This window comes from Coloeus monedula (genome assembly GCF_965178545.1).
Source record: "Coloeus monedula genome assembly, chromosome: 8".
NCBI classification, from domain to species: domain Eukaryota; kingdom Metazoa; phylum Chordata; class Aves; order Passeriformes; family Corvidae; genus Coloeus; species Coloeus monedula.
The window spans coordinates 321,975-347,988 of record NC_138788.1 but is presented as its reverse complement, the minus strand read 5'-3'; the positions used below and the strand labels follow the sequence as shown (position 1 = coordinate 347,988).

The following is a 26,014-nucleotide window of genomic DNA, read 5'->3' as shown; positions in this document are numbered from 1 at the left end:
CACCCCGGCCCCGGCCCCAGCCCGGAAACCTCCTCCCCAGCCTTGGAGGGCTGCCAGGCCCCGCTCTGCGGGGGCCTCCTGCACAGTCAGCGGCTCCGCGGCCAGGAGCGCTCTAAACGTGACGGCAGGCGGGATTCAAGCTCCATCCCAGATGGGCTTGCTTGGGAAAGAAGGGAGCGCTTCAACCCTCCACTTTTTTGTTTGCTTGGTGGCATCTATTTTTAATCCTGCTTACTCCAGCCACCTAAATCTACCTTGGCCAAACCTGCCAGAAATCCTCACCCCATATCATTGTGGGGTTTAGCAATGGAGCAGCAGATCCCCCAATCCCCCTCGCTCACACCCGGTCCCCCCTACTCGCTGACCCAGCACAATCGGGCACAGAAAGAGCTTTTCTTTTTTGCTGCTCAACTTGGGAAACTTTTCCACCCTGCCAGCCCTCCTGGGATGCCAGGGGCTTGGCGCCTGCAGCTCTGCCCACGGGATGCAATGCCCAAGCATTGCCCAGACTTCCCTGTCCAGATCCAAAACACGGCAGGGCTGATCCACCTCGCCCTCCTCCCATTCCTTGTTTTCCAGCGGTTTCTTGTGCTGGGACAGAGCAGGAGCAGGGAACGTCCCCAGCTCTGTGCTGTACACGGTGTGTTTGTATGTGTGCCCAGCACCAAAATAGACACATGTGTGAGAGCCATTGAGAGGAAGTGAAAAGTTCACCCTGTACAGTACTACGAATGCAAAAACATGTTGTTGGCCGTTCCCTCCTCCCTCTCAGTAAACACTTTATGTAAGGCAGGGAGAACTGGAGGGATCTGTATGGGCAAAAACCCTCCATGCTCCCCCTCCTCCAAACCCAGGTTTTCCCTGGCAGCTGGAAATTCCCAAGCCAACCTATTTCCTGCTTTGCAGATCAGTGGGGCTGCGCCGGCAGTGGATATTTCTCCTTGGGGTTTGGAAGCCCCGTTGCCCCCTCTGCCCGGGGGTCTCAGGAGCTCGGGGGCCGTTCGGAGGCTGCAGCTGGGCGCGGAGCACAGGGGGGAGGGAGCCCGGCAGCTGCCAGAAAAAGTTGATGCGGGGAGGGGAGGGAAAATAGAAAAAGAGCCGAACAAAGAGCCTCGTTCAGGGCTGCTGGTTGGTTTTCCTGTGGGTGCTTGCAGCAGAACGTTATGTACCGGCACAAGCCCCGCTCACACCTCCCCTCCCCGGCTCCTCTCGCCGCTGGCCACGGCCCCAACGCCGGCCACGGCGCCAAGGCACGCGCTCGCCTCGCTGCCCGGGCAGGCTGCCCGCCAGGGAGGGCCTCTCCCAACATCAAGGATGCAGCAGTGTGGGGCAGTACCCCCAGAAACACCCTCTCCCATCTTCTCCCCCAAAAGCACCCAAGGGGAGATGAGTTTCATGGCCCACGCCCTGCGAACGACACAGTGCCGACCCAGCACTCAGGCTGGCACTCGGCATCTCAGCTGCCAAAACCTGTCCACCGCCCTCCTGGATGCACGTTCCTTGTTTCTCCGCCCGGCTCCTGCAGCTGCTTGTCCCAGGGGCGAGAGATGAGCCCGGAAGGTTTAGCTGTGGCACAGACCTGCCCGGCCAGCAGCACGCCGGGACCTGCCACCGCGTCCCACGCAGCCAAAGCTCACCTGTCAGAGCTGGCCACGGGCTTGGAGGACGCAGGGTCACCCCTCATGTGCCCGTCACCCCCTGCCACAACCAGAGACCCAGTGTGAGGGACACCCACCCCACCAGGCACTTAAGGGGCTCAGTAAAAACCATGACCTCAGCCCCTTTGTTACTTGGACACAGAGGATCCCACCGGTGTCTGTGCCAACCCAGTGTGCCAAAACAGTGTGTAAATTTACCTAAAAGCAACTTCTTGGGCCACAGAGCTGCTGGAAAAAACACAAAGCCAGGGACTCCTCCATAGCAGCAGCCCATGGGGCAGGAATTTGCCCCCCACTGTACAGGGGGCACAGTTTGCACCCGACGTGAGCCAGGGCACTCACTGAGCCCCTCAGCACATCTCCTCCCTTCCTCCTCCTCTTCCTCCTCCTCCTTCTTCCCAGCCCCCTCCCCCTGCAGCTTGCAAAAGCGCTGAGCTCAGCACATCCCGGGCAGGGGCCCAGCCAAGGACCCTCCCCAATGCCAGCCGCTCCCCCCAGCTCCTGCTTAACCCTTTGCAAAGCCAGGCTGGAAATCAGAACGATCAACTAAATCTCATCACAGAAGGGGACAGGCACAGCTGGCTGGGAACAGACTGTCCAGAAAGCCTCAATCTCTCTCTGCTCTCCCAGAAAGGACAGCAGGTCAGGGGGAAAGACACGCTGCTCGTCCACAGAAACCACGCTGGGTTTACTGCCAGCAGCAGGACCAGGGGAGGGGAAGTGCAGGGATTGCCAACACTGTAGCTAAAACTTTACTTTCCGGCCCAAAACCATTCCTAGAGGCCCTGCTGCAGAGGAGCAGCCTGGATCTCAGCTTCTTTTGGGAAGCAGAAGGAGCTGCCAGCTCCACATTGCCTCCCCTCCCCTCCCAGCTGGATTATTTTATTGCAGGGATCAAAAATTACATTTCCCTTTAAAACTTGCCATCACACCAGAGCTGCTTGCTCCGCTGCCTACCAGGAGATGTTATGGCAAAGAAAGAAAAATATTTATGCTTGGCTCCAGAATTCCAGCGTATTTTTAGCAAGGCGCCTTCCCTGTGGTCCTTTACCTCTTTTTTTGTTTATTTGCTGCTTTCCCCCTGCTTTGACCCCCTAAAACCAGCAGATCCTCATCTATTTTCAGCCTCACCCAGCCGACATTTGTACCAAGGACGTGGTGGCTGTGGGGAGAAAGAACCCACGAGGTACATTTTGTGAAAAACAGGATCCCAAGCACCATCCAGCTGTTTTCAAGCACGAGTGTGCAAATATTGAGGTGTATTTTTAACAGCTGGGGTTGGGGGTTGTTCATTTTTTTGTCCCAAAAAGCAGAGGAGTAGTTCTGCAAGCTGCAGGCACAAGCCAGGACTTGTTCCCAACTCCCCATGCATCTCCTCTGCTCCCTGGGATGCTACCCACTCCCCCAGCCTGGACTTCCATGCCCAAAATGCTGATGGATTCAAGCTTTGACCCCTAGAAAGCAGCTACAGCTACTGGTGGGGTGCCCAGGCCCTCTGCACCCTTTGGGTGGGAGGTCACAGACAGTGGGTGCGGGACCCACGCCCCTCGCTCCTGGCCGCCGTGGGCTCTCCACCGTCGCCGGGCTCTTATCAATCTCGGCTAGGGAAGGACAGGACCCAAGATAGGTCCCGGGGTGACTTCAGAGTGTGCTCAGCCCCTCTGATAAAGCCGCAGGCAGCGCAGCGGGAGGACAAACAAAGCCCTTTATCTCCAGTTCGGCTCCTTGCGCTCCTCAGGGCCTGGCTTTGGAAAGGTCACGTACGGGGGCCGGCCCGCAGGACCCGCGGCTGCGGGGGACGCGCGGCCAGGGCGGAGGGCGCGGGGCTGGCCCGTGCCCGCTTCGGGAGACACCCGGGAAGGCAGATGGGGGTTACCGCCAGCCTGGCACGGATGGAGCGAAACTCCATCCCACAGCCCCCGGCACCCAGCCCCCAGCCTGGCCGTGCCCTGCCCCCGCCCAGCCTGATCTTCAGCAAGTCTCACTCCACCATCCCCTACTGCCTTGGGGAAGCGGGACGAGGCCAGCGGGTGGGCAGCGGGCTCGCGCGTGGGCTCCCGGTGTGGCTTGTCCCCGCCGCAGGGCTCAGCCCGTGCCAGGGCAGCAGGGCCCGGCCGTGCCGGTGCCACCACGAACACAGCCCCTGGAAGACGAGGCCGATTAAGACCTAACCCACAGGGAAACCCTCGCTGGCTTCCCAGCCCAGGGAGGGCACGGGGACCCCGGGGACACGGCGGGTGCCCCCTTCCCCACCGGAACGTGATGCGTGTGTCCGAGCCACGGGCTGGCCCCGGGGGTGCGGGGGTGAGCCCGGGCGCTGAGGGGGCACTTCTGCTCAGGGGGGGCTCTCCGGACCCGGTGGGAGGGGGGGGGGGGGTCAGGGGCCGGGGGAGCCCCAGGAGCCCCGGCCGGGCCCTGACGCAACCGCGGCTCCCGTTTGCAGGGCCCGGGGCAGCGCCGGGGCCAGCGGGCGTGGCCTGCGGGGAGGGGCGTGGCCTCCCCGCTGTCGCCGGGCAGGAGAGACGCCGCGGACGTGCCCCGCGCTGCCATTGGCGGACGTGGGGAGGGGCGTGGCCCACCGTGCCGCCCCTATATAAGGGCGGGGCGCGGGCAGGCTGGGCAGAGCGGCGGCGGAGCCGGGGCCGGGATTGTTTCCGTGCATCCGGATCCATGCCCGGGCTGTGGGAGCGGCTGGCCGGCGGCGAGCGGGGCCGCCTGGAGACCTCCGACTGTGAGTCGCTGGGCAGCGCCTCCGGCTCGGAGGGAGGTGAGTGTGGGTCGCTGGAGGATTGATGAGGGTCCCTGAGTGGAGGGGGTGGTTGTGCTGTGCCAAGCTCCTGTTAACACCCCCAAAAAGCTTGGATCGGTGTCCCAGAACCATGAGCCCTCCAGCACATCTCTGTTGCATCCCTAAACCCCTGGGATCGGTGTCTCCCACACCCATGGGACTCCCAGCCCACCCTTGCCCCGGTGCTGACCTGCCTCTGTCCCCTCCGCAGATGCTGAGTACACCGAGGGGGTCTCCCTGCCGGACATGGACCTGGAGCTGCTGCACGACCCCGAGGATGAGCTGCTGTGCGCCAATCTGATGGACGTGGTGCAGGCCACGCTGGGCCGGGCCCCACTGGGCGCCAAGCGCTGCTCCCGGCTCCTGATGCCGGCCCAGCTCCAGGAGCAGGTGCGGACGGAGCTGCTGCGCTTGGCGTGCAGCGAACCCTGCGGGCTGCGTGGGGCCCTCCTCGACCTGTGCGTGGAGCACGGCAAGGCCTGCCACGACGTGGGGCACATCGCCGCCGACCCCGCCGTGGTGCCCACCTTCCAGCTCACCCTGGTGCTCCGGCTGGACTCCCGCCTCTGGCCCAAGATCCAGGGACTCTTCGCCTCGGGGCCGGCCTTCGCGCCGCTGAAGCTGAGCACGGGCTTCAGGGTGATCAAGAAGAAGCTGTACAGCTCCGAGCAGCTGCTCATCGAGGAGTGCTGATGGGCCGGGCCGGAGGAGCCACTTCCCAAGTGCTTTGGAAGAGCCGGGCAGAGCGTGGCGGCTCCGGGCAGCCGCTGTAGTTTAGGTTAGGCTGGAGTAGGGCTGTAGGTGGAAGTAGTTTGGGCAGGCTGAGATCCCCGTGGGGGCCTGCCCGTGCTGGGACATCCCTGGCGTGGAGCAGCCGGCACCCAGGCCGAGGTCCCTTTGCGCCGTCGATGATTGTGGGACGATCCCGGCGACCGCGCTCCCGGAGGCGGCAGCGGGGCTGCTGGAGGGGTGCTGGTCTCCTGATGGCTGATCAATCATGGGGGACTTTTTGTAACAAGGATTGTAATCAATGGGGTCTCAGGGGGAGGGGGAGTGTGGGAGTGAGTGACCGCCGAGGGGTCTGGATCAAAGGCAAGCCCCAGCGCTGGCAGAGGTCTGGAATTGTGTCTTGGATCACGAGAGCGGTGGGAGAGGGGCGCGTGAGGTGCTGCGGGGCCGGAGGGCAGGACCCCTGGCCCTGACACGCTGGGGGCACTTCGTTGGTTACAGTTTACACTCATACACTTGATGTTCAAGTGCGAGAATTCCTATGCAATCGTGTCGGGTGGTTTTTTACTTTTCTAATAAAACTTGTCTTGATTGATAACCCACCGTCTCCCTGTCGTCACTTCTGCTGGGGGAGGGATGATGCAACCACTGGTTTGAAATTCCCTGCTGGCACCCTTGGGCAGCCTTTCCCTGGCAGGGCAGCCCCTGCGGTGGGAGCTGGATGTTTTGGGAATGGTGGGGAATCCCGCTGCGCCCACTCCTAAGGGGAGCCACGGGGCTGTGACTCAGGGGGGCTGAGTCAGGCCCCTGAGCCTGCTCATACCCAGGGAGGAGCACCCCAGCGAGGGGCTGCTGCTCCTGCCACGGCGGGAAAGGTGGGCAGAAACCCAGGAGAACGGGCTCAGGCTGGGACTGAGGGCCAGGAGCAGGAGGGTCACACGTGCCGGGGGGGAGCACACCCCAGCCCCAAACACACTCTGCAACACTGAGGCCAATTACCCAAACCTGCAATTAGAGGCCTCGGGGAAGAGGCTTTCACTCAAGGATAATTAAGCTGCTTGGCAAACAAGAAGCCCGTGGAAGGTGTGGGGGGATAAAACAAGCCTGAAAAACCATTTCTTTTCTTTTTTTAATTCCTCTGTGGACAAACTTTTTGATGAGAATTTTCACCATAAAAACCTTGCTTTTGACACGAATGCCCCATAACCAGAGTGTTGGGAGCAGAGATTGCTCACTGGTGTAAATACCACCTTGGAGCAGTCAAGACAACAAGCAGTGCTAGGCTGGCACAGTGGGAAATGCACCTTTACAACACCCACATTCTGCAAAGAGGGGGGGGTTTCCCCTTAAAATTCTGGGGTCTGGAGCATTTCTCAAAGGGTCACGTGCCAGAGCATCCTCCCTTCATGTGAGCAGCCTCCCCTGTGGGGTCATCCAGCACAAAACCACCCCCGGAGACACTGAGAGGGGTGGAAAGGGAGCTCCAAACCCGAAGTTCCTTGGCCAGGGTGGAAGCAGTGCCAGCCCAGGCTGGAAGCAGCACGTCGATCCCACGGCACAGCCGGAGATTTACGGCGCGGTGACGGCAGCAGCGCCGGTGGTTCAGCTGGGGCTCTGCCCTCAGCCCTGCTGAGGCATCCTGAGTCTGGGAGTGGTATTTATAGCTCCATAAATACGTGGATTTTCAAATACCGAGCTCCTAAGGGGGTGGCCCTGCTCCTGTGCTGCCAGCAGCAGCGTGATCCCCCCTCGTCCTACACCAGCCACTCCCAGGGAAGGCAAGGGGCTTCACATCCCATTTTTTATAAATTATCATGCCAAGAAAACAAAACAAAAAAAACGACTGAAACTGCCCAAAGCCAACACAGAGCGATGGCACAGCCTCTGGGTGTGCCCAGCAAAACCTTCCACGTGGGACCATGTGCCCCGGGAACACCCCAGTCACAGCTATGAAGGTGAAGCTTTGCTTTAATTCATAGCAAAATGGCCTTTCCATGAGCAATTTGGGGGTGTCTCAAGGTCCCCGGGGTTTGGCAGCTCCCTGAAAAGTGCAGAAGCTTCCAGCGAGGCTGGATCAAGTGTCTCCCAGGGCAGGGGATTAGGCAAAGGGGTATTTTGGGAGCTGGGAAGTGTCGATGGGGCTATTTGTGGCAGCAGCATCAGCCCAGGGATGCCACGTGCCAGCAAAGGAAAGGCAGATTTTTGGGGGCATCAGCAGCAATGAAGCAAGTGAGGATTTAAATCCCAGGATAACACTAAACCCTCATGTTTTGCTACCCAAAACAATGACGGGGGCAAGAGGGGTCCCCTTGGCTCCCTACCTGCCAGAGGACGTTCCTGGAGCACCTGCCTTCCTTTGATGCCTCCCTGCCTTTGGCAGCCGCTCCAATTAAAAGCTTGGGCTAACGAGCTAATGGGCAGCTCAAACCACCCACACCTCGGTGAGTGGGCAGGGACCAGCACACCCTGAAATTCAAGAGTGTCTCCCATTGCTCCGGGCTGGGAACGACCCGAAATGCAGGAAAACCACGCCAAAACCTGGGCTGTGGATGCGCCCCGTGCCGGCAGGGCTGACTCACCGCCGCTGAGGGGAAACGGAAGGGACGGAAGGGACGTGACCCTTGGCCGCTGAGAGGAGGGGAAAAAAGGGAAAGGGGGGAAATTCCTACCCTTGGCCTCTGAGAAAAGGGGAAAAAGGGGAAATTCCACCCAAAGCCTCCAGCGCTTTGGTGCATGGGCCTGGGGAGGAAGAGGGAGGTGCCAGAGGGGTCCAGCCTGCCCCAGCCTCATCCTGCCCCAGGGAGGAGGATGTGAGGAAGAGAGACCCATCCCAAATCCAACCCCAAGGCTTTGGGGCCGGCAGCCGGCAGTTCCCAAGCCGCTGCCAGCAGGAAGTGGCCCCAAGGCAGCGTCTCTGCCCGGGACAAAGGCAGCCCGAGCCTTCCTGCCCACCTGATGGGGACCGTGTCCAAAGCACACCTTCCAATGCCAGGATAATGCTGCCAGGCTGGTGGCATCCTAGGGTGAGAGTAAGGCATCCCCCAAAAGAGCTCAGCCAGAGGACGTGGGGCTAACAGGAGGGGAGGAAGGCCCTTCTGGGAACATCCCAGTGGAACTGGTCTGAAGCAAAGGTGCCCTGCTGGGTGTTTGCTGTCCCCTTGCCAGGACTCACAGGGGCACCACCTCCTCTCCATCCTGTCCCCATCCTTTCCTCTCCCATCCCAGGGCAGCCCCTGCAGTGCCAGAGCTCTCAGCCACTGGGATGGCAAAGACCCCAAATTCCATCCACCGCCAAGGAGCTGCAAAACCAGAGCTGGCTGGAGCAGGGATCCACAGGACACCAACCCAGCCAGAGCCTTTCACATTATAAACATTTATTTATAGATGTACAATTGTATAATTAACTCTAAATCGAGAGATACAGCCTCTGTGAGCATCCACTGGGACTGATGCCTTCTCCCTCCTTATGATCCGTGGGTATCTACCAGCAAAAAGAACCCAAAGGTTTCGGCGGGCAGGCTCCGGGCAGGGAATGCCACTGGGCAACACATCCAGCTCCTTCTGTGAGCAGGATTTTGGTTTGACCCCGTCCCCATCATCCCTGTGCCTCCATTGAGCGCCATTTCCAATCCTGAACTTCCACCCAATTTCTTCTGAAGGTGGAGGAATCATTAAAAAAAAAAAAAAAAAGAATAAAACCCCTTAAAATCAGGTCCAAACCATGGTGGCTGTGGGATAACAGGGCTTGCAGCCAACGGGAGGCTGAGATTTCACAAAATAAATAAACAGCCAAAGACAGAGCGCATGGATTCCTAAGGACAACGGGATAAAACCACCTCTGCCAGCCCACCTGGGAACTGCCATGCTCCTGATTCACTCCCCTGACTGTGCCAGGGGATGGTTTTCACTGGAAATGTCCTTAGACACAAATGAGCTACAGAGCAGCAAAAAAAAAAAAATTTAAATAATCCAGTTTATTCCATGGGAGGTGGCTTTGCTTCCAAGAGATGGAGCCTCACCTAGAGCAGCCTCACACTGGTGCTGCCCGTGGTGGCGGGGGCAGAGGGCAGATCAGGCACCCCCTGATCTCCCCCAGCAGAACTTCTTCCAACAGAAGCAACGGAACGCTTCGTTGCTGATGGATTTGTGGTATTTTCCAGGTGTCCTCCGGGAAACACGAGGTGGGGTGTGAAGGCCAGGGCCAGGCTTCACCCGGGAGCGCCGGGGGTGGGTGAGGAGCCCGGGCGTGGGACACGCACAGAACCCCCCACAAAGGGCGAGGCCGATGGAAAGGCCTCTCCGCACGGAGCGCGCTGATTACCAGGCAGAATTCGAGCAGACTCGGCAGAAAAAGGAGCTACGAGCACAAATGAACCAAAGACTGACGAGCAAAATCCATCCAGGACAATCCTTCCCGTCCCGAGCGCGACGCCGGCGCTCAGCTGACCCCGCGGCTTCTGCCGACGCTGCAAATCCACGCCCGGCTCCGCACGGGCTCCCCCCGTCCCCTGTGACCCCCTGCACGTTTGGGATTTGGCTTTATCAAAACCCCGAGAGCAGGTGTGTGGCCATCCCAATCCGCAGAACATCCTCCCGGGAGCAAAGCACGGCAACTGCAAAGGGATTTGTCCAGGCAGGAAAGTGCTGCGGACAAAGACACCCTGGGAAGAGGCTTCCCACTCCCCTGCTCCTCAAGATGGGCAGAAACCAAAATAATTTAATCATCCAACCCCTGCATAGTTTAAAAGTGCAACATATATACAGCTATAAATTAATGCTAAATAGATTATATCTTCTTTTTCTGTAGTGTCTTCTGTCATCAACAAATCGTCCCACTTCTCTCTCTGTTGGCAGCGGCGAAGGGTCTCCTGCTTCATGGCTTCTGCAGTTAGTTTGGGTTATTTTACACTGCGTGTGTCTGTTCCAGGGGTTGTGGGATCCTTGTGGGACCCCAGGAGCACGCCAGTGGTGTTGGAAGGGGAGGAGGAAGACGGAGAGCTGGATTTCCTGTCCCAAGCGCTGCCTGCGACCGTCAGAGAGGGGCAGAGAGAAGAAAGAGGGGCAGTTGTGCGTTGCTAATTCTCCAATTCCATTTTTAAGATAAGGTTTGATTCTTTTTAAATAGCAAAGTCTGTCACCTCGGCTCAGAGCACTTCCCCAAAAGTCTTCAGGCATTTCAACGCTCTGGGAACAAAAGCGGCAGCGGTGTCAGTCTCCGGACAATCTGTGACTCCCCCTTCCTTCCCCACCCCACAGCACAGGCAGCAGCTTTTCCAGGCTCTTTCCAGACCACGGGTGCAGGGAGGGAATTAAAGGAAAGCAGGTAATTAACACCAGAAGAGGCGCAGTCATCCAAACCAGAGAGCGGGCGGACCAAGTTAAGAATGGATCCAAAACCAGGATACACCCAAAAAAAAGCCAGTGTGGCCCAGAGGATTTGTTTTAAAGGCCAAACTTTCAGATGCCAAGGAAAATAACCCCCAAAAGTGCAAATCAAGCAGCTCAATGGCCGACATCCTCAAGGAGTCCCTGTGAGCCGGAATGCTGTCCATACAACACCTGGCACAAGCTTCACCCAGGAGCTTTTCTACAGAAATCCTGTGTTGAGATAGTTTTGGGGTAGTGGGACCTGCACGTTTCACAGCCAGCCCAGCAGTACCCGGTAGGCGAAATCTGCCCAAAAATTTATGCAGGAAAAGGACTCCAAACCCCGTGGCCATTTTTTTTCATCATTTTGGTGCAGTTCTCCCAGCACATCCAGCCTCCCATGTGTTATCTGGGCTCTCCTTAATCCAAGCTCTCCAACCCCCAGATTTTCCAGACCATCCCCCCCCCAGCTGCTTTCATTTCGATTCCCAGTTTAACCCAGTAAGTTACTTCTGCAACCTGCTGGGAACATTTGCTTTGTTCTCCTTGAATGGGAAGGCAACGGGAGGGGGCACAAGGACCATCTGTTGGGTGGGACTCCATTCCCTGTCATCGTGTCGCTTCACGTGCCAGGGATAACGGCTTTCCCAGTAAAACAGGCAACAAAGCAACCAAAAAAACCCGGTTCATTAAAATGTGGTGGCTGGATGCCACAGCCAGTAAGAAACTTCCAACCTCACCAAGGGATTCTGCCCTGTTCCTAGATGCCAGAGAAAACAGGGAGCCTGCAGAGAGCCGAGGGTGCCGACATGCAAAGCAAACCCAAGCACTTCCTGATTCACGAGGGAGCGCTCGTCGGAGGGGAGGCCTGCGTGTGCACCCCGAGGAGCCTCCCGCAGCTCCGTGCCTCAGTCAGGGATGCCAGGGACCAAAGCACTGCGCTTCCCTGCTCCCGGCTCGTACTTGGGCGGGGACTAACCGTGCAGGGAGGCCTGGACGTCTGACAGTCTGCTACAGCTGGGGGTGCCCATCTTCTGTGCCCGATGGTACAGATCCGAGTCCCCAAAGTAGCGTGCCCGGTACAACAAGCCTTCCTCTGCAAAGGGAAAAGCCCAGCGTTAGGAATGCTCATGGAAGAGACCCCCCCCCCCGCCAGGCCCTGCTCCCCCACGGGCTCTGCTGGGAACAGGAGGCACCTCCAGTTGTCCAAGGTGAAGCACAGGATGAGGAAATGCCCCGCGCCCTTCAGGACAGGATGGGCGTCAGAGCTGCTGACGGCTCATTCCATCCTGGGAAAAGCCAAGGGAACCCATCTCCGGTCCCAGGAGAAGCACGGGCAGCCCAACAAAGGTTACCCCAGCAGGGCTCCCTCTGTGCACTGGCCTCACTTGGCACCACCCAGGGATCACAGCCCCTCCGGCATTCCAGTGCTGAAATCCTTCCCTGGCCATTGCTCCCAGAGCCACGACCATCACACGCAGCCAGAGCACACAGGTTGCCCCTGGACTCGCTGCCCTCACCATCCTCTGCTGCCAGGATGTTTGGCTGGATGGTCTGCCTGGGCAGCCCCCCCAGCCCTCAGAGCAGGGCTGGAATGTGGGATGCATGACACCATGGGCAGCGGACTTCCCACACCGTCCTTGACCAACTGAAATATTACACAGGGCTATCAGTGATCCCAGAGGTTCTACTTTCCCCCTCCACTGGAAATCAGAGATATCCTGCTGACACGGCAGGGGAACCTCTGGGGCACAGCTCTCGTCTGACCAGTTCTGCAGCAGCATTAAAAAGCAAAACAAACCAAAAAACCCCCACATACCGGGCCTGTCATGAAGTCATAGACCGAAAAAAACAAAGCCAACAACACAGGAAATGTGCTGGCACCGTGTTAAAGCATAACTTTAGCACAACTTAGTCCTCAGCCAAAGACCTTTCCAAAGCCCCCCTACAGAGCAGCTCCTGACCCCTCAAGACTCACTCTGCTGCTTCTCTTTCCAGCAGTTATTCCGAAGGTTTGCTATGTAGTCGTCCTCCACGCTCCGCTCCACGTTCTTCAGGTTCGTGCCCGTGTATTCCTCGGCAAAGTTCTCGGACACGTAGTAGGGGACTTTCAAGTGCTCTGTGACCCTCCTGTGTGTGTGACCTACAGACCTGGTGCAGGGACAAGAGCACAAATGTAGGACATGTTGCAAGGGCACAGCAAAGCCCCCAGCTCAGGTGATGTGATTCCAAATGGCTGGAAACATCCCTCACCCCTCACCAGCGACAGGCTCGGAGGGGTGGAAGGGAGCAGCACTTCTGGTGGGAACGAACCACCAACACAGGGAGAGAGAAGCTGCCAGGCCTCCAGCAAGGTGGGCAGAGCTCTGAATACAGACATAACTCCAAGGCACATTGCCCAGGGCCTAAACCCACTTAAAATAAAATGTTCCCTGGAATTTTCAATTAATTATTAAATCCGTGGTTTCCTCCATTCTCAAAATGAGACCCGCTCTGTGCCCCGGCCTGCATCCACCAGCACAGAAAGCACTTTCCAGAAGGAAATCTCTTCCTCCCCTGGCCCCGTGGATTTGCATTTCAGACAAAGCCCTGCTCTTGCTTCCCCTGACACCCCAGCAAACCTAGAGACCCTCCCTAGGGCGTGCGTGTGAGCTGTAACGCAGGAGCTGGGCCCAAATGCTGCATTTGCCAGGAACGGCTCCACTTGGAGACGTGCCCAAAGTTCCCCATAATAAATACCAGCTGCTGCTGCATTAAAAGCCACCCTGATTCTTACACCAGGTATAAACATTAACTCATCCAGCTCGCCCTTCAGGCTGTTGTCAGGGTTTACAGGAGGGATCCCAAGGCTCCTGCACGCTTCACTAAGGCCCAGCAGCGGGTAACTGGATGGACTGAACAGCAGCAAAAAGCTCTGCTGGGACTTCCCAAGGCAGAGGTGCAGCCTGGAAAAAGCCCAGCTGCCTATTTTCCCTGTTACGACAAAGCCCTGAGCTCTCCCAAAGTTCATATTCCTCTCCTGGATAAAGATGGACTACAGAGTGTGCCCTCATGGGAGAAGGACTGGGAATGGCAGGGCTGCAGCAGGACACTGGGGTGTGAAGCATGAAAATCAGGGCACAAGAAACCTGTCACCTTGCAGTCAGACATGCAATTGAGTCAGGCCAATTCCATGAGGTGTTCCTCAACAGCAACAATCAGGCCCACAGCCAGGCAGCTCTTCCAGCAGGAAAATCATTTTTGAAAGAGATTTACAAAGGTAACAGTGACAAATGGTTCCTTAGGACTCTGCCCCTCTCAGTGACAGCTTCACTATGGAGAGGTGGCATTTAAATCTCCAGGTTCGAAGCTTCTGCTGCCCTGCTCGCTGAGCTCAGGCACAGCTTTGCCTTCACTCCAGGCAGAGGAGCTGGCAGTGAGTGATCCAGCAGCTCCTCCTGCCGGCACTGCACCACCTCATTCCAGCTCAAGCACCCTGCCTGCTCGGGAAGGATGTGGGAGGACTGGATGAGCTCATCCGCCACCCTTGTCCAAATCCAGGCTTGGAAATCAGGTTGCTTGCTGCTATCTGAGCATGCAGAGACAGGGACAGCACAGGGAACAGGGAATGGGGCAGCAGAGAAACATCTGGGGCTCAGGGATGGCTTCCTCTGGCAGCTGGCAAGGCTGGAAGCAAATCCCTGCCCACTTAACGCTGCCCTCTCTTCAGTGTCTTCTCACCCCACAAACTCTCCACCAGTATAAACCAAACTGGTGTCCGTGTACCATGCTTAATTCTACAGTGCTGGTACCAGCTGCAGAAATCACAGCTCAACCCCCTTCACCCTCTCAGAATAACCCTTAACTGTGCCAAAACCATTCCACTTTTTGGTCCCGAGCACTAAGGTCACAGTTTTTACCCTGAATCTGAAAGCTAAGCTGGGTTTTATAGTATTTAACATCGTGCCCCACCCCTGGAATTGTTCAAGGCCAGGTTAGACGGGGCTTGGAGCAGCCTGGTCTAGTGGAAGGTGTCCATGGCCACGGCAAGGGGGTGGAACAAGATAATTTTATGGTCCCTTCCAATCCAAACCCTTCTGGGGATTCTATGATCAAGGCAAACCTTGCTACCTATGAAAATAAGCAGGAACCCCGGGCTGCAACCAGGCCTGCCCTCTCTAAATGCAGATAAGGAACTTGCACTGAACATGTATTAGGCTTTTGTCAAGAATGATGCAAGCAGGCAGAAATCAAGCCTGTTTTCCCACTCTTTGTTGGCACGGCAAAGTGACTAAGGACACGTTCCATTAGTCACCGGAGGGAGCAGATCGGGGCATTTCCACAGGATCTACAACAGAACGGTTTCACTTTCGCATCCCAAATGTCTGGCAAAGCTACTTCATGGCAAGATGAGAGTTCAGAAACAGGGGATTTCTCTGGGAGTGTCTTTTATTCATGATCCTCTTCCTCTACTGCTTTCCACTGAGGCTTTCATGAAGAACACGCCTTTTGTTTCTCACACTCTAATTTAACTCTACACTTCAATTTGTTCCATATGGGATCTCGCTGCTGGGCTACAGCCTCCCAAAACCATTTTGTCTGTCCCTTTCCATGACAGACACAGCCATGGGTATGTCTCTGTCAAAGAACTCACTCTCTCCATTAGGGCAGTGAGCAGCCTTCAACTTTCCCTGCACCTTGTATCTCACACCTGTTTGAGAACCAGGAGGACTTCACTGGCAGCAAGAGCAATGGGGTCAGGAGATAAAGCAGAAAAACCAAAGCAAGCCAGGAAAAAACAGAGGCAAGATCCCTGCCCCACCACGCCCCTCCAGAGCCCACCCCCTCCCCATGTGGATAAGTTTTAGAGGAATGGGTACTAACAGCCTGTAGCTCAAACTGTAGGGTGGGCTGGAGACCATCATCTGGCTGAGAGCAGACACAATGATCAGGATGAGGATGGGCATCAGCTGGACGAACAGCCCCAGGCCACCCTGAGGGAACAGAAGCACACAGTGGAGTGCCACCCACACACCTGGACAAGGACCCCACGGCACCGCTCTCCCTCCCTCCCTCTCAGTGCTCCAACACAATCTCCTCTCTCCTGCTTCTCACAGGGAGGAACCCAAAATAGCTGGGGGGCACCCAGCAGCCCACAGGACAGTGTGACTCCGAACGCCCAAACCCCCTGGCCCTTCTCTGGATGAGACAATGGGCAGAGGGGACTGCCGGGGGAACCCTGGGAGGGAATTCCAAAAGCCTCATGCCCACGCTTAGTTTTTGTAGAGCGAACTGGTGAGCAGGACAGGTTCTAGGGATGGCCTTCTCCCCTTTTCAGTGCTGGCTGGATGGAGGTAGCTCCCCCTCTCCCTCACCTCCTGAGCTCCCTCCAGTTCCACCTTTTTAAGCTTGAGAAAAAAATATTCAGGAAGCTCTTGCTTGTTTGTTTTTTACAATAATATTGGCTGTGCCCAGACAACAGCCATAACCCTGACCCCAGCTTTCTGTTCAGGGGGTTGGCAACAAGCAGGACTGTTTCACGAGCCAGCCACAGGAACCAGCTCCCAACCCATGTGTTGGGAAAGCCTCCAGCCTCCCGGATCCTGGCATGTTTTCCACTTACGTCGCCCTGGTGCTCCCGCCTGTCCTGCCTCTGGTGGTAGGTGTATCTCATCCTGCCATTGCTGTACACGTGAACGTTACCTGCAGGAAGAACAAAACTCTTACTCCATAGTCACGGTGTGGAAGGTGCTGCTGGCTGCCCAGGGAGGGACCACAGAAGGCAGCTGTGATCCGTGTCACCTGCTTCCAGGCTGGAACAGGAGTGTTCCTAAGGCGGCCTGAGTGCAGAGTGGGCACAGAGATCCTTCTGTAAGATTTTGCAGGATCATATGAAAACTCAGCTTGGAAGCGACCTCAGGAAGTACAACCTCCTGCCCAAAGCAGGGTCAGCTAGAGAGAGAGAACACCTTGCACAGGGCCTTCTCCCTTCTGATTGAATAATTAAAACCAGCTACAAACAGAAAGAATTCTGGTGTTTTTCCCACCCTGCACACAAAGCTCTTCCATGTCTTGTTTTAAATGTCAAAGCTACAGCTGCAAAGGGAGCCAGGCTGAGGGAGCAGCCCTCAATTCTCTCGGGACAGTGAGGAAAGGGAAAAAAAGGCTGAGCTAAAATAGCAACGTGCTGTTTTCGCAGGAGTAGCTTGGCCTCTCTGCCAGGCAGAGCATGAATGCTCCAAAAGGCTTCCAGATGCCTTTGAGAGGCATCGGTGTTGGGGTGTTCGTAGATTCCAGACAGGAAAGAGCTTCCAGAGCAAATTTTCTTAACTGAAACCAAATTATTTTTTTCAAGTTGGTCCACAGAGGTCAAAAAGCTCGGCATCCACTTCCAGTCAGATATGACTGGAGCAAGTAGAAAGGAGTCTTCCAAAATACTCTTATCCTGACATGGAATCTGTGTCTTTTGAGAAAGTAAAAGAACAGGTGCCCAGTTCCTTACTGCTCCCCAAGACATGGTCAGCACTGTGGACAGACAGGATGCAGATTTATTTTTCAATTCACAAGGTCTAAATTATGCTGCAGAAATATTATTTTCCTTTTTTTTTTTAATGGGACACAGGGGAGAGAAGGAAGTGGCCACTGATCTTGGAGAACCTGCTCCAGCTGCGTGGCAGAGCAGACAGAGATCAAGAACAAGGCCCAGGTGTTACCAGAGTTTGCCCTGATAAGAAGATTTAAATTCCAAAACCACCAGAAGGCAGAAAAGCTTTCCTCAAAACAGAGTTATTTTCACAACGACCCTCAAAACAAGGTGCTTTTTGTTCTAGCATTCAACCCAGCCTAACAGCAGCTGATGCTGCCAGCATGCCAACAAACACCTGAGGCTAGGAAAAAGTCCAGCTCTCATGGTTGCTGAGCTCTCCAAGATGAACAATTTAAGAAACTCGAGGTGTTGAGGCCACACGTGAAGGAGAACTCCCCCTCACCAAGCCCAGCAACCAATAAATCCCAACTGCACTGTTCCAATGCCAAAAGGATGAGGCCCCACTCAAGGAATTAAGGTTTAAGGTGCTTACTAGAAGGAAAACCACCCCCAAAGAACATGTTGAAGAGGTCCTCGGGGGAGATGTCAGCCTCGAAGCCGCGGTGGAAGTCCGCGTGGCTGTGTCCGTGCCGGGCGGGGTTCAGCTTCTCGTCTCCGAACTGGTCGTACTGCTTCCTCTTCTCCGGGTTGCTCAGCACCGCGTACGCGTTCCCGATGGCTGCAACACGGACAACGAGGCAGCAGTCAGCTCCTTCTCCCACAGACAGCCCTGCAAACTGCCAGGATTTGCCTTTCTCATCATACAACCCAAGAGTCTCAGCAACCCACGTCTTTGCAACAGGTACCTGGCACACGTCTCTGGCAAATCCAGACAGCAGGAAACCACACGCAGTGAAAAATTCCTTAATTAATTCAAATGAAGTTATGATATGACTGGCAAGGATTTGGTGCACGTCCTCAGAGAAACCCTTCAGCTGTAGGCAGCTGTGTAGGGAAATAAAATTTTAGTTGACAAATTTTATTCAAAAGTGGCACTAAGGGAATTCAATGTCAGAGCCTAAAACTAGAACTGCAAAGAATTTAAATATGGGCTAAATCCCTGAAAGAGACTTTAAAACTTTCCATAAAAGCTGCTAAGGAAACATTAGCCAGAATCTGCATCTGTCAGCTATGAGTTTCAGTATTTCCAGATGCCACAGGAAAGGTGCATAATTACAAGAACTGTTAACCTGTGCCTGTGAGGGTGGAAATGTACTGGAGCTAAACCCCTGCCAGGTCCCCAGGTCACTCTCCTTCCAGCCTCAGGAGTTTGAGCCCTTCTCCCAGAACGTCTGCCTGCCACCCTCCTATTTCTGTACTCACCTCTCGACACATTCCAGCTGCCCACCTCCCTCTGTACCAACCCACCCCAGGCCTCCCTGTGCTGCAAGGAGCCAAAACACCCATGGCAGCAGCTGCCTGGTGTGTAAAAGGCAGGGGCAGAAGGGATGGAAAAGGGGGATAACGTGCCCTTTTGGAGATCAGCTCCCAGATTCAACATTTTCCCCATGGTCAGATGGAGGTGTATGGTTTCCTCTTGGAGTGGAGATTTGGAGGGCAGAGGATGTAACATCAGTATACTCCTCCTCCTTGCTTATAATTAGTGCACCCAGAGCACACGTTTCTAGACCAGGCAGGGAAGCTGGTGAACAAGGACTGACTCAGGGTGTATCAACCACACAGCTGGGAAGAACAAGAGAAGCAATGACAACAGAGCAGCTCAAGGCTTGTTCACTGTCTGACTTGGTGCTGACAAAGCCCAAGAGACGCCTCACTCCAAAGCAGGATGTTAGCTCCAAGTAGCCAGGCTCAACGCTTTTTCCAAGAGCAGACAGGCAGTGATGCAGACCCGCCACGAGACAGCCTGCAGCCAGCTGGAACTGCACGCTGAGACACGGGCTCAGCACAGGACACAGCACCTTATCAGCAGCCACCGGGAAGGCGAATGCCAAGACTCCAGCTAATACATCAACGTAAGGAAAGATTAACTCATATCCTCACAGCAGGGCACGTTTCCCTCTTCACCCTCTGGAACCAAACAGCTGGACTTCAGCTCAGCTCAGGAGCTGAAGGACAGGAAGCCACGGAGGCAAGGCCTGGAGGAGATAACCCCGCAGTGGGGGATAAAGGGCACCTTGCTTAACGCTCCGCTTCTGGCACGTAACTCCTGACAAGGCCTTGGGCAAACATCATTATCCAAGATTACAGGTGAGGAAACCCGCCTTTGGCCACTGAGGGATCCAAGGATGAGCCGTGGAGCAGCAGCTCTGCCCAGGCAGAGCTGATACCTGTGTGCAGATGCTCCTTCATCTGCCCCCACACCAACACAGGCTCTCCTAGGCAGCTGGGGGTCAGCCACTATTTGCTAACACTTATCAGGGAAGGATTTAAGTCTTAAAAGGCTTGAATAGACCTTACCTAAGACTTTTACTGCTGAATTCGTGTCTGTGAGGAGCTCCCCTGAATACTGTGTCAGTACACTCACACCAGGCCAGCCCTGCTCCCTGCTCCAGCACAGGTCTCATGCATTTCACTCCCAAAATCAGACAGCTTTGGGGTGGAAGGTGCCTCAAAGACCCTCTCGTTCCACCCCCTGCCATGGCCAGGGACACATTCCAATATCCCAGCCTCCTCCAACCTGGCCAAGAAAACTTCCAGGGATGGGGCAGCCACACCTTCTCTGAGCAGCCTGTGCCAGAGCCTCAACACTGTCTTGAGTAAAGACATTCTTCCTAAAAAGTGGCCAGAATCAGACTATTTAAATGGCTTTCAAAGCAGTGCTGTACAACTGGCACCAAGGAGTTCTGTGTTTACCTCAATGACAATAATCAAACCTCCACAGCTTGCAGGGGGAAATGTGGTTATATGGTCCAAGCAACAGCATTTCTCTTGGAAAATTACTTCAGTTTTAAGGTATCTTATTACCCAGGAAACATCCCTGCTGCATTTGTAGAGACGCTCTGAGAACTGGGCTCCTTGCAGCAGAGCTAGAGTTCCTTCTCTGAGTTCTGGCTGGGCTCACTTGTATGGCTGCTGCAGTTTGCCCCTAGAAACTTCCACCCGGGATTTCTATCCACCAATCCCATCCATCAGCGGTTGGGTGTTTTCTGGAATGTTTCTCCTGAGGGGTTTGTGAACCCAACGGCTGCCTCTGGTGCTGCACAACTTAACTGGGTTAATCCTGACAGAATTCCCTCCTGAGCAGCGTGGCTGGAGGCTGGAGCAACACACAGGAAGGGCTGCTGGGAGAAAGAGAAGGAAGGCTTCTCCTTATCCAGCCAACAGAGGTGAATCCTACCCGTGCCAACCTGTGTTTATTATTTTAAGCTCATACTTTGCTCATGACACAACCAGCTCTGAAGGGAGACAACTTCACGCAGAGCAGCTTTAGCTCACTCTGCCTGACTCGTGGGTCTGTTTTTAAGGGTTCTCACCAGCCCAGCTCAGTCAGAGTCGGGGGCTGACCACAGATCTGGAGCTGGCTTTACCTTTGAACGCCTCCGTGGCCCCAGGCGCGTGGTTCTTGTCCGGGTGGAACTTCAGCGCCAGTTTCCTGTAGGCCTTTTTCAGATCCTCATCGGAAGCTTCTCTGTTCACTCCCAGAATTTCATAGTAATCTTTGCACTGCTTTACCCTGCCAAGGGAGAGGGGAGAAAACAGGGACACTGAGTTCCAGGAGGGAAAACCTCTTTGTCCTGAATGCTCGTCAGCTCTGAGACTCCTCACGCAGCATGGTTCCGATGGATGCTGCTCAGGGATCCCTGGATTACTCAGCCCTCGCTGCTCAGAGGGTGACCCAGTTGTTTTCACCGACTCACTCTGGCTGTGCCGGCATGACCGGCACGGAACGAGTCGGGCCAGTGGGGGTGGAGGGGCCTCTCCTCAGACCCACACAGGAATGCGATTGGCAAACAAACTTCACACTCATTGTGCTCACGTTCTGGGGGCTGTTTGGGAAGGACTACAGGACCTGAAGGATATTGGCCTTCACCCTCCCCCACTTTCTCCTCAGCTAATTCCCAGAGCTAAAACCTGCATCAGCTGAATTCCAGAGGAGGAAGGAGGGAGCTGCCCGGAGTGTGCAGCCCAGTTCTTCCTGGGCACACTCACAGCCCAGCCAAGGCTTCTGCTTCTCACGTGGTGAGCCAGAATCCAGCAGGCTGGGATTTTGGAGAAGTGGATGACATAACAAACATTCCTGCAAATCCCCTTGGAGCGGTTCTTGTGCAATTCAGGCCGTGCCCATAACCTTAAACAAAGTTTACCAAGTGACTGCACCTGCAGTTCAGTGCTTCAGCTTCCAGGATGGGCAAATGGGAGAAAGGAGTAAGGGGAAGCTTGAAACAGGGTTTGGAAAATGAACAGACCCAGCCAAGCTGCCTACCAGGGCTGCTGGAGCTATAAATGCTCCTGGGCATGTTCTTAATGCTATTCCATATGGTTCAAAGCTGAAATCTTTAAAATACTATGAAAAGCAGGAGGGTACCACGTAATAAAGTCAAACAAATGCCCACTGCGCACAAACCTCTTCACTGCATCCAGCTGGTCCTGAGTGTAGCCCTTGGGGGCCTCCCCTCCAGCCTCTCCGTTGGCCGACGGGAAATCTCCGCTCATTTTCCTGAACTGAGGGTTTGTGGACTCCCTGGATTGGGACTGGCCATTGGCCGACTGCTCGTTCTTGTTGAGTGACTCGAGCAGAACTGAAACGAGACAAACAGAAACATAGAGAAGAAAGCACCAAGCTCAACCTGCCCTTCCAGCTCTCCCATAAAGAGACCCCTCTTCACCTCTGCCACCGTTCCAAGACCCCCCCATCCTTCCTCAGGAAGACCCTCACCTTTCCTGCTGCTTCTCACCCAGGTGTGAGGGCTACCCCTGAAGATGTTCTGCTTCTCCCAACACACATAACCTCCATAAAAATCCCAGGACCACCCAGACAGACAGTCACAGCAGAGCCACAGCAGTTCAGCAAAGCAGTGCGTGTCCTTGTCCTTTTTTCCCTTCCATCTCTCCTGGACAGCAAAGCATGTCCAAATTTGTCCTCTAACAAACAACATTTATCCTCCTCAAACAACATTATAAAGTGTATTATTCTTTATCTCCTGCCTTTGAGAGCCTACAGTGCTGGGGAAGTGAAGTGATGACGCCACATCTTTAGAGAGCTTAGAAAAATAATTCCGTGGGCTGCCAATCCCACAGGGACACTCCCCTTTTGGGGACAGAACTGCAGTGCTGATGGCTGCCAGCTCCTCACACGAGTCACAGGGGCACTTTGTTCTCCTGTCTCTACCTATGGATTCGGAGCAGCTGTGAGAACCATCTTCCCTCTCAATTGCTGATGTGGATAAATTCACTTTCCCTTTTCTTTTCCTCCTTGCAAGGCTCAGGCACTGTCTTCCATCCTCTCCAGCCAAGAGGGGACAAACATGCAGGCCTAGTTTAACCACACAGGTGACACAATGCAGGGACACTCCAAGCATCTTTCCATCGTGCGTTTCCCTGGCAGCTGGATAGCACCATCTTTTAAAACTGTTTTTCAAACCAAGCATCAGACTGATTTCTTCACCCCCATTAAAAAGAACAGGCACACACACTACAGTGAAACCCAGCCAAGGGTATTTACACAGGCCCCAGTATCCTGAGCTTGCAGTCCTTTATCCAGACCCTAGCACTGGGAAGGACGTTCCACCTCCTCCCACGGATTGCACATTGCAGACCTTGCACTCTGGGGGCATCATCTTCTTTAGGCAAGTGCAAACAAAACTTGCAGGCCAAGAGATGAGCCAAGATACCCTATCTGGCCCCAGAGCTTGGAAGGGCAAGAAAAATCCACTTGGTTATCCAAAAGCCAATACAGGATGAAGGATAAAAAGGACAGTGGGCTAAGGAGCAGTAACTCACTGAATGAGCTTTTGGGCTTGGGAGCTTCACAAATTTAAAAAGAATTTATTTTACAAAAATAAATCCTTCCCTCCCTCATATTCACAACACTCCAGTGCTCACTGAATTATAGTCTTGGGTTTTGCTCCTTCCAAACCTGGAGCAATCTGCCAGGTGATTTTAAATTTCACCTCATGAGGCCGTTCCCCCACCTACCCCCCTTCCTGCTGCTTTGGGCTTAGTTCCCTACAGCGTACCAGGAGATTCTGATCCCAGAACAGTTTTGGTTGGAAGAGATTTCAAAGCCCATCCAGTGCCACCCCTGCCATGGGCAGGGACACCTTCCACTGTCCCAGGCTGCTCCAAGCCCCAGTGTCCAGCCTGGCCTTGGACACTGCCAGGGATCCAGGGGCAGCCCCAGCTGCTCTGGGCACCCTGTGCCAGGGCCTGCCCACCCTCCCAGGGAGGAATTCCTCACCAATATCCCATCTGTCTCTGCCCTGTGGCAGTGGGAAGCCATTTCTCCTTGTCCTGCCACTCCAGTTGCTGATGAAATCCCTCTTGAATTTTCTTTATAGCCCCTTCAGACCCTGGAAGGAGCTGTGAGCTCTCCACACAACCTTCTCCTCTCCCGGCTGAGCAGCCCCAGCTCTCCCAGCCTGGCTCCAGAGGGGAGGTGCTCCAGCCCCATCAGCAACTCAGTGGCCTCCTCTGGCCTCTCTCCAGCAGCTCCACATCTTTCCTGTGCTGGGCCCCAGGGCTGGAGGCAGCTCTGCAGGTGGGTCTCACCTGAGTGGGGCGGAGAGGCAGAATTCCGCCCTCCCCTGCTGCCCAAAGCGCACTTCCCAAACCCCACCACAGAAATCCACAGATGGCCATGGCTCAGTCCCATTTTGCCCTACAGCCCCAATCCTGTTGCTTTTTGCATCCTGAGTGCAGCCCCAGCACAGCACAAATTCAGGGATTACTGAAGCAGAGTGTGCAGAATTCAGCTTCAGTTCTGCCAACTCAGGTCCTCTCCAGCACATGCCATGGAACTCTTTTCCTCCCTTATTAGCCAACATCTGCCCAACTTCGGATGAATTTCCCCCCAACTCCCACTCAAAGGCGACCAGTGTGTGACTGTGCCTCCGCCAACATGCCCTGACACAGATTTTTGCTGCAATCTCCTTGCAAAACCCTTCCCTGATCTCGAAAATCCCAGCCAGGGTCACAGATTGCAGCACAGGCTGCGCAAGGGCCATGTCACTGAGTGTTACCAAACCCCGTGTAACTCCCGGGAAAGAGATGTCCCAGGAGCTCCACAGGGACCCAGTGACCACCGTGGGATCTCTGGCAGCATTCCTCAACTCCAGACCCAGCAAAGGGTCCTTGGATGAGAAACTTGGTTGGGTCTGGCCACAAATTAGCACGTTGTGTTTAACATTAACCTGCCCTGCTGCCCCCCCGGCCTCTGCCTTCCTCCAAAAGTCACTTTTCCTACCCAGTAATTTCACCAAAGTATAAATCCTGAAGGAAAGGGAGGGTAGGAAAACCACACCAGATGCACAACATGCTGTGTTTCACGAAGGGGGAAGAGGCCTGGTGCAACCAAAAAGAGGATTACAGGAAGCCTTGGGACAAACAAGCCGCAAAGCTCAGCCAAAGAATCCAAACTCAGATGACGTCAGAGCAAAAAAAAATTAAACCTACAGCCCTTTGCATAAAATTCTGCAATGTAAGAACGTGCAGGGAAAGAACTGTGTTTGGCTGCTTTCACAAACCACATCCCATACTAACTAAAGCTTCCAGGAAATTAGAAAAAAATTCATAAACCTGGCAGAAAGTCTTCAAGGAGGATTATTTTGTTACATGTGTGAGAGTGTGAGCTCAGCCATGGCCTGGCTGTCTGCAAACAGTGAGAAATTGCTGGAGGAGGAATAGGTGAGGGAGAGGAGGAATATGATGAAAACAGGAGGGAGAGGAGGAGGAGAGGGAGAGGAGGAGGAAAGGAGGAAGGATGAGAAGGAGAGGACGAATAAGAGAAAGAGATGAGGAGGAATAGAGAAATAGGAGGAGAGAAGGAATACAAGGGGGAATGCAGGAACAGGAAGGAGAGGAATAGGAGAGGGAGGGGAGCAATGGGAGGAGGAGAGGAACAGGAATAAGAGGAGGAGAAAAACAGGAGGAGGAGAGGAATAGGAGAGAAATAGGCGGAGGAGGAGGAAAGGAACAGAAGGAGGAGAGGGACAGAAACAGGAGAAAAGGAATAGGAACAGGAGGAGGAGAGGAAGAGGAAGAATAGGAAAGGAGGAATAGGAGAGGGAAAGGTGGAATATAAGGAGATTAATAGGAGGAGGAGAAGAGGAGGAATAGGAGAAAGAGTGTAATAGGAATAGAAGAGGAGTACGAGGAATAGGAAAGGAGGAATAGGAGGAGGAGAAGGGCTTTTCGCAGCCCCCCGAGAACTTCTCACTCGCCTTGCCAAGCTCCTTCCCTCCCCTCAGCGCTGCTCCACCAGCAGCGGGTGTTGTGCCCTCGGCTCCAGGGTCCCACAGCAGCGCGGAGCCGGGGAGCCGGTCCCCCTTCCCTTCCCGGCCCCCTCCTCACTGGGAGCCCCCGCTAAAGACAGAGGCCGCGGGCCGACGGCAGCCGATCGCAGCCCGTCGGTACCCGGTCCCAGGCGGTACCCGGGCTCAGGGGATACCCGGACCCAGGCGGTACCGTAGCCCGAGACCCCAGGGCACCCCCCGGGACCCCCGAGGAACTCGCTTTCCCGGCGTGCCCCGCGCGCACTGCGCAGGCGCGGTGAGGGTGAGAGGTCAGGCCTGGCGGCGGCCGCTCAAGCTGCACTCCCCCGGGCCCCCCGCCGCGCCCCCGGCCCGGGGCTCACCGCGGACCCGCTGAGAGGGGTACAAGCGCTGCGCCTTCTCCAGGAAGCGGCGGGCCTTGTCGGGCTGGTTGGCCTTGGCGGCGGCCAGCGCAATACCGATGCACCGCTCCGCCTCGTCCCGGTTCGACTCCATGGCGATGGCGGCGGCGGCCGGG

At 55.4% G+C, this 26,014-nt stretch overlaps 2 protein-coding genes across 6 annotated transcripts; one reads left to right on the top strand and one right to left on the bottom strand.

The window, feature by feature from the left end:
- Positions 1-4,291: 4,291 nt before the first annotated feature.
- Positions 4,292-5,773, top strand: DDIT4 (DNA damage inducible transcript 4). The gene is made up of 2 exons (XM_082285648.1): positions 4,292-4,425; positions 4,658-5,773. Exons 1-2 carry the CDS (start codon positions 4,329-4,331, stop codon positions 5,137-5,139), a joined length of 579 nt encoding a protein of 192 aa, XP_082141774.1. The 5' UTR covers positions 4,292-4,328; the 3' UTR covers positions 5,140-5,773.
- Positions 5,774-8,532: 2,759 nt separating this feature from the next.
- DNAJB12 (DnaJ heat shock protein family (Hsp40) member B12) lies at positions 8,533-26,005 on the bottom strand (the record flags this gene model as incomplete). Of its 5 annotated transcripts, none has more annotated exons than XM_082285677.1 (10): positions 25,860-26,005; positions 21,633-21,807; positions 20,596-20,741; positions 17,601-17,786; positions 16,145-16,224; positions 15,406-15,515; positions 12,521-12,693; positions 11,522-11,638; positions 10,314-10,455; positions 8,533-10,198 (listed from the first exon to the last, which is right to left on the bottom strand). In XM_082285677.1, exons 1-9 carry the CDS (start codon positions 25,990-25,992, stop codon positions 10,352-10,354), a joined length of 1,224 nt encoding a protein of 407 aa, XP_082141803.1. In that variant the 5' UTR covers positions 25,993-26,005. The 5 variants fall into 5 exon arrangements, with proteins under 5 accessions (XP_082141803.1, XP_082141805.1, XP_082141802.1 ...); XM_082285679.1 differs by having other exon boundaries at positions 10,314-10,359; XM_082285676.1 differs by having other exon boundaries at positions 8,533-10,455.
- Positions 26,006-26,014: the final 9 nt, after the last annotated feature.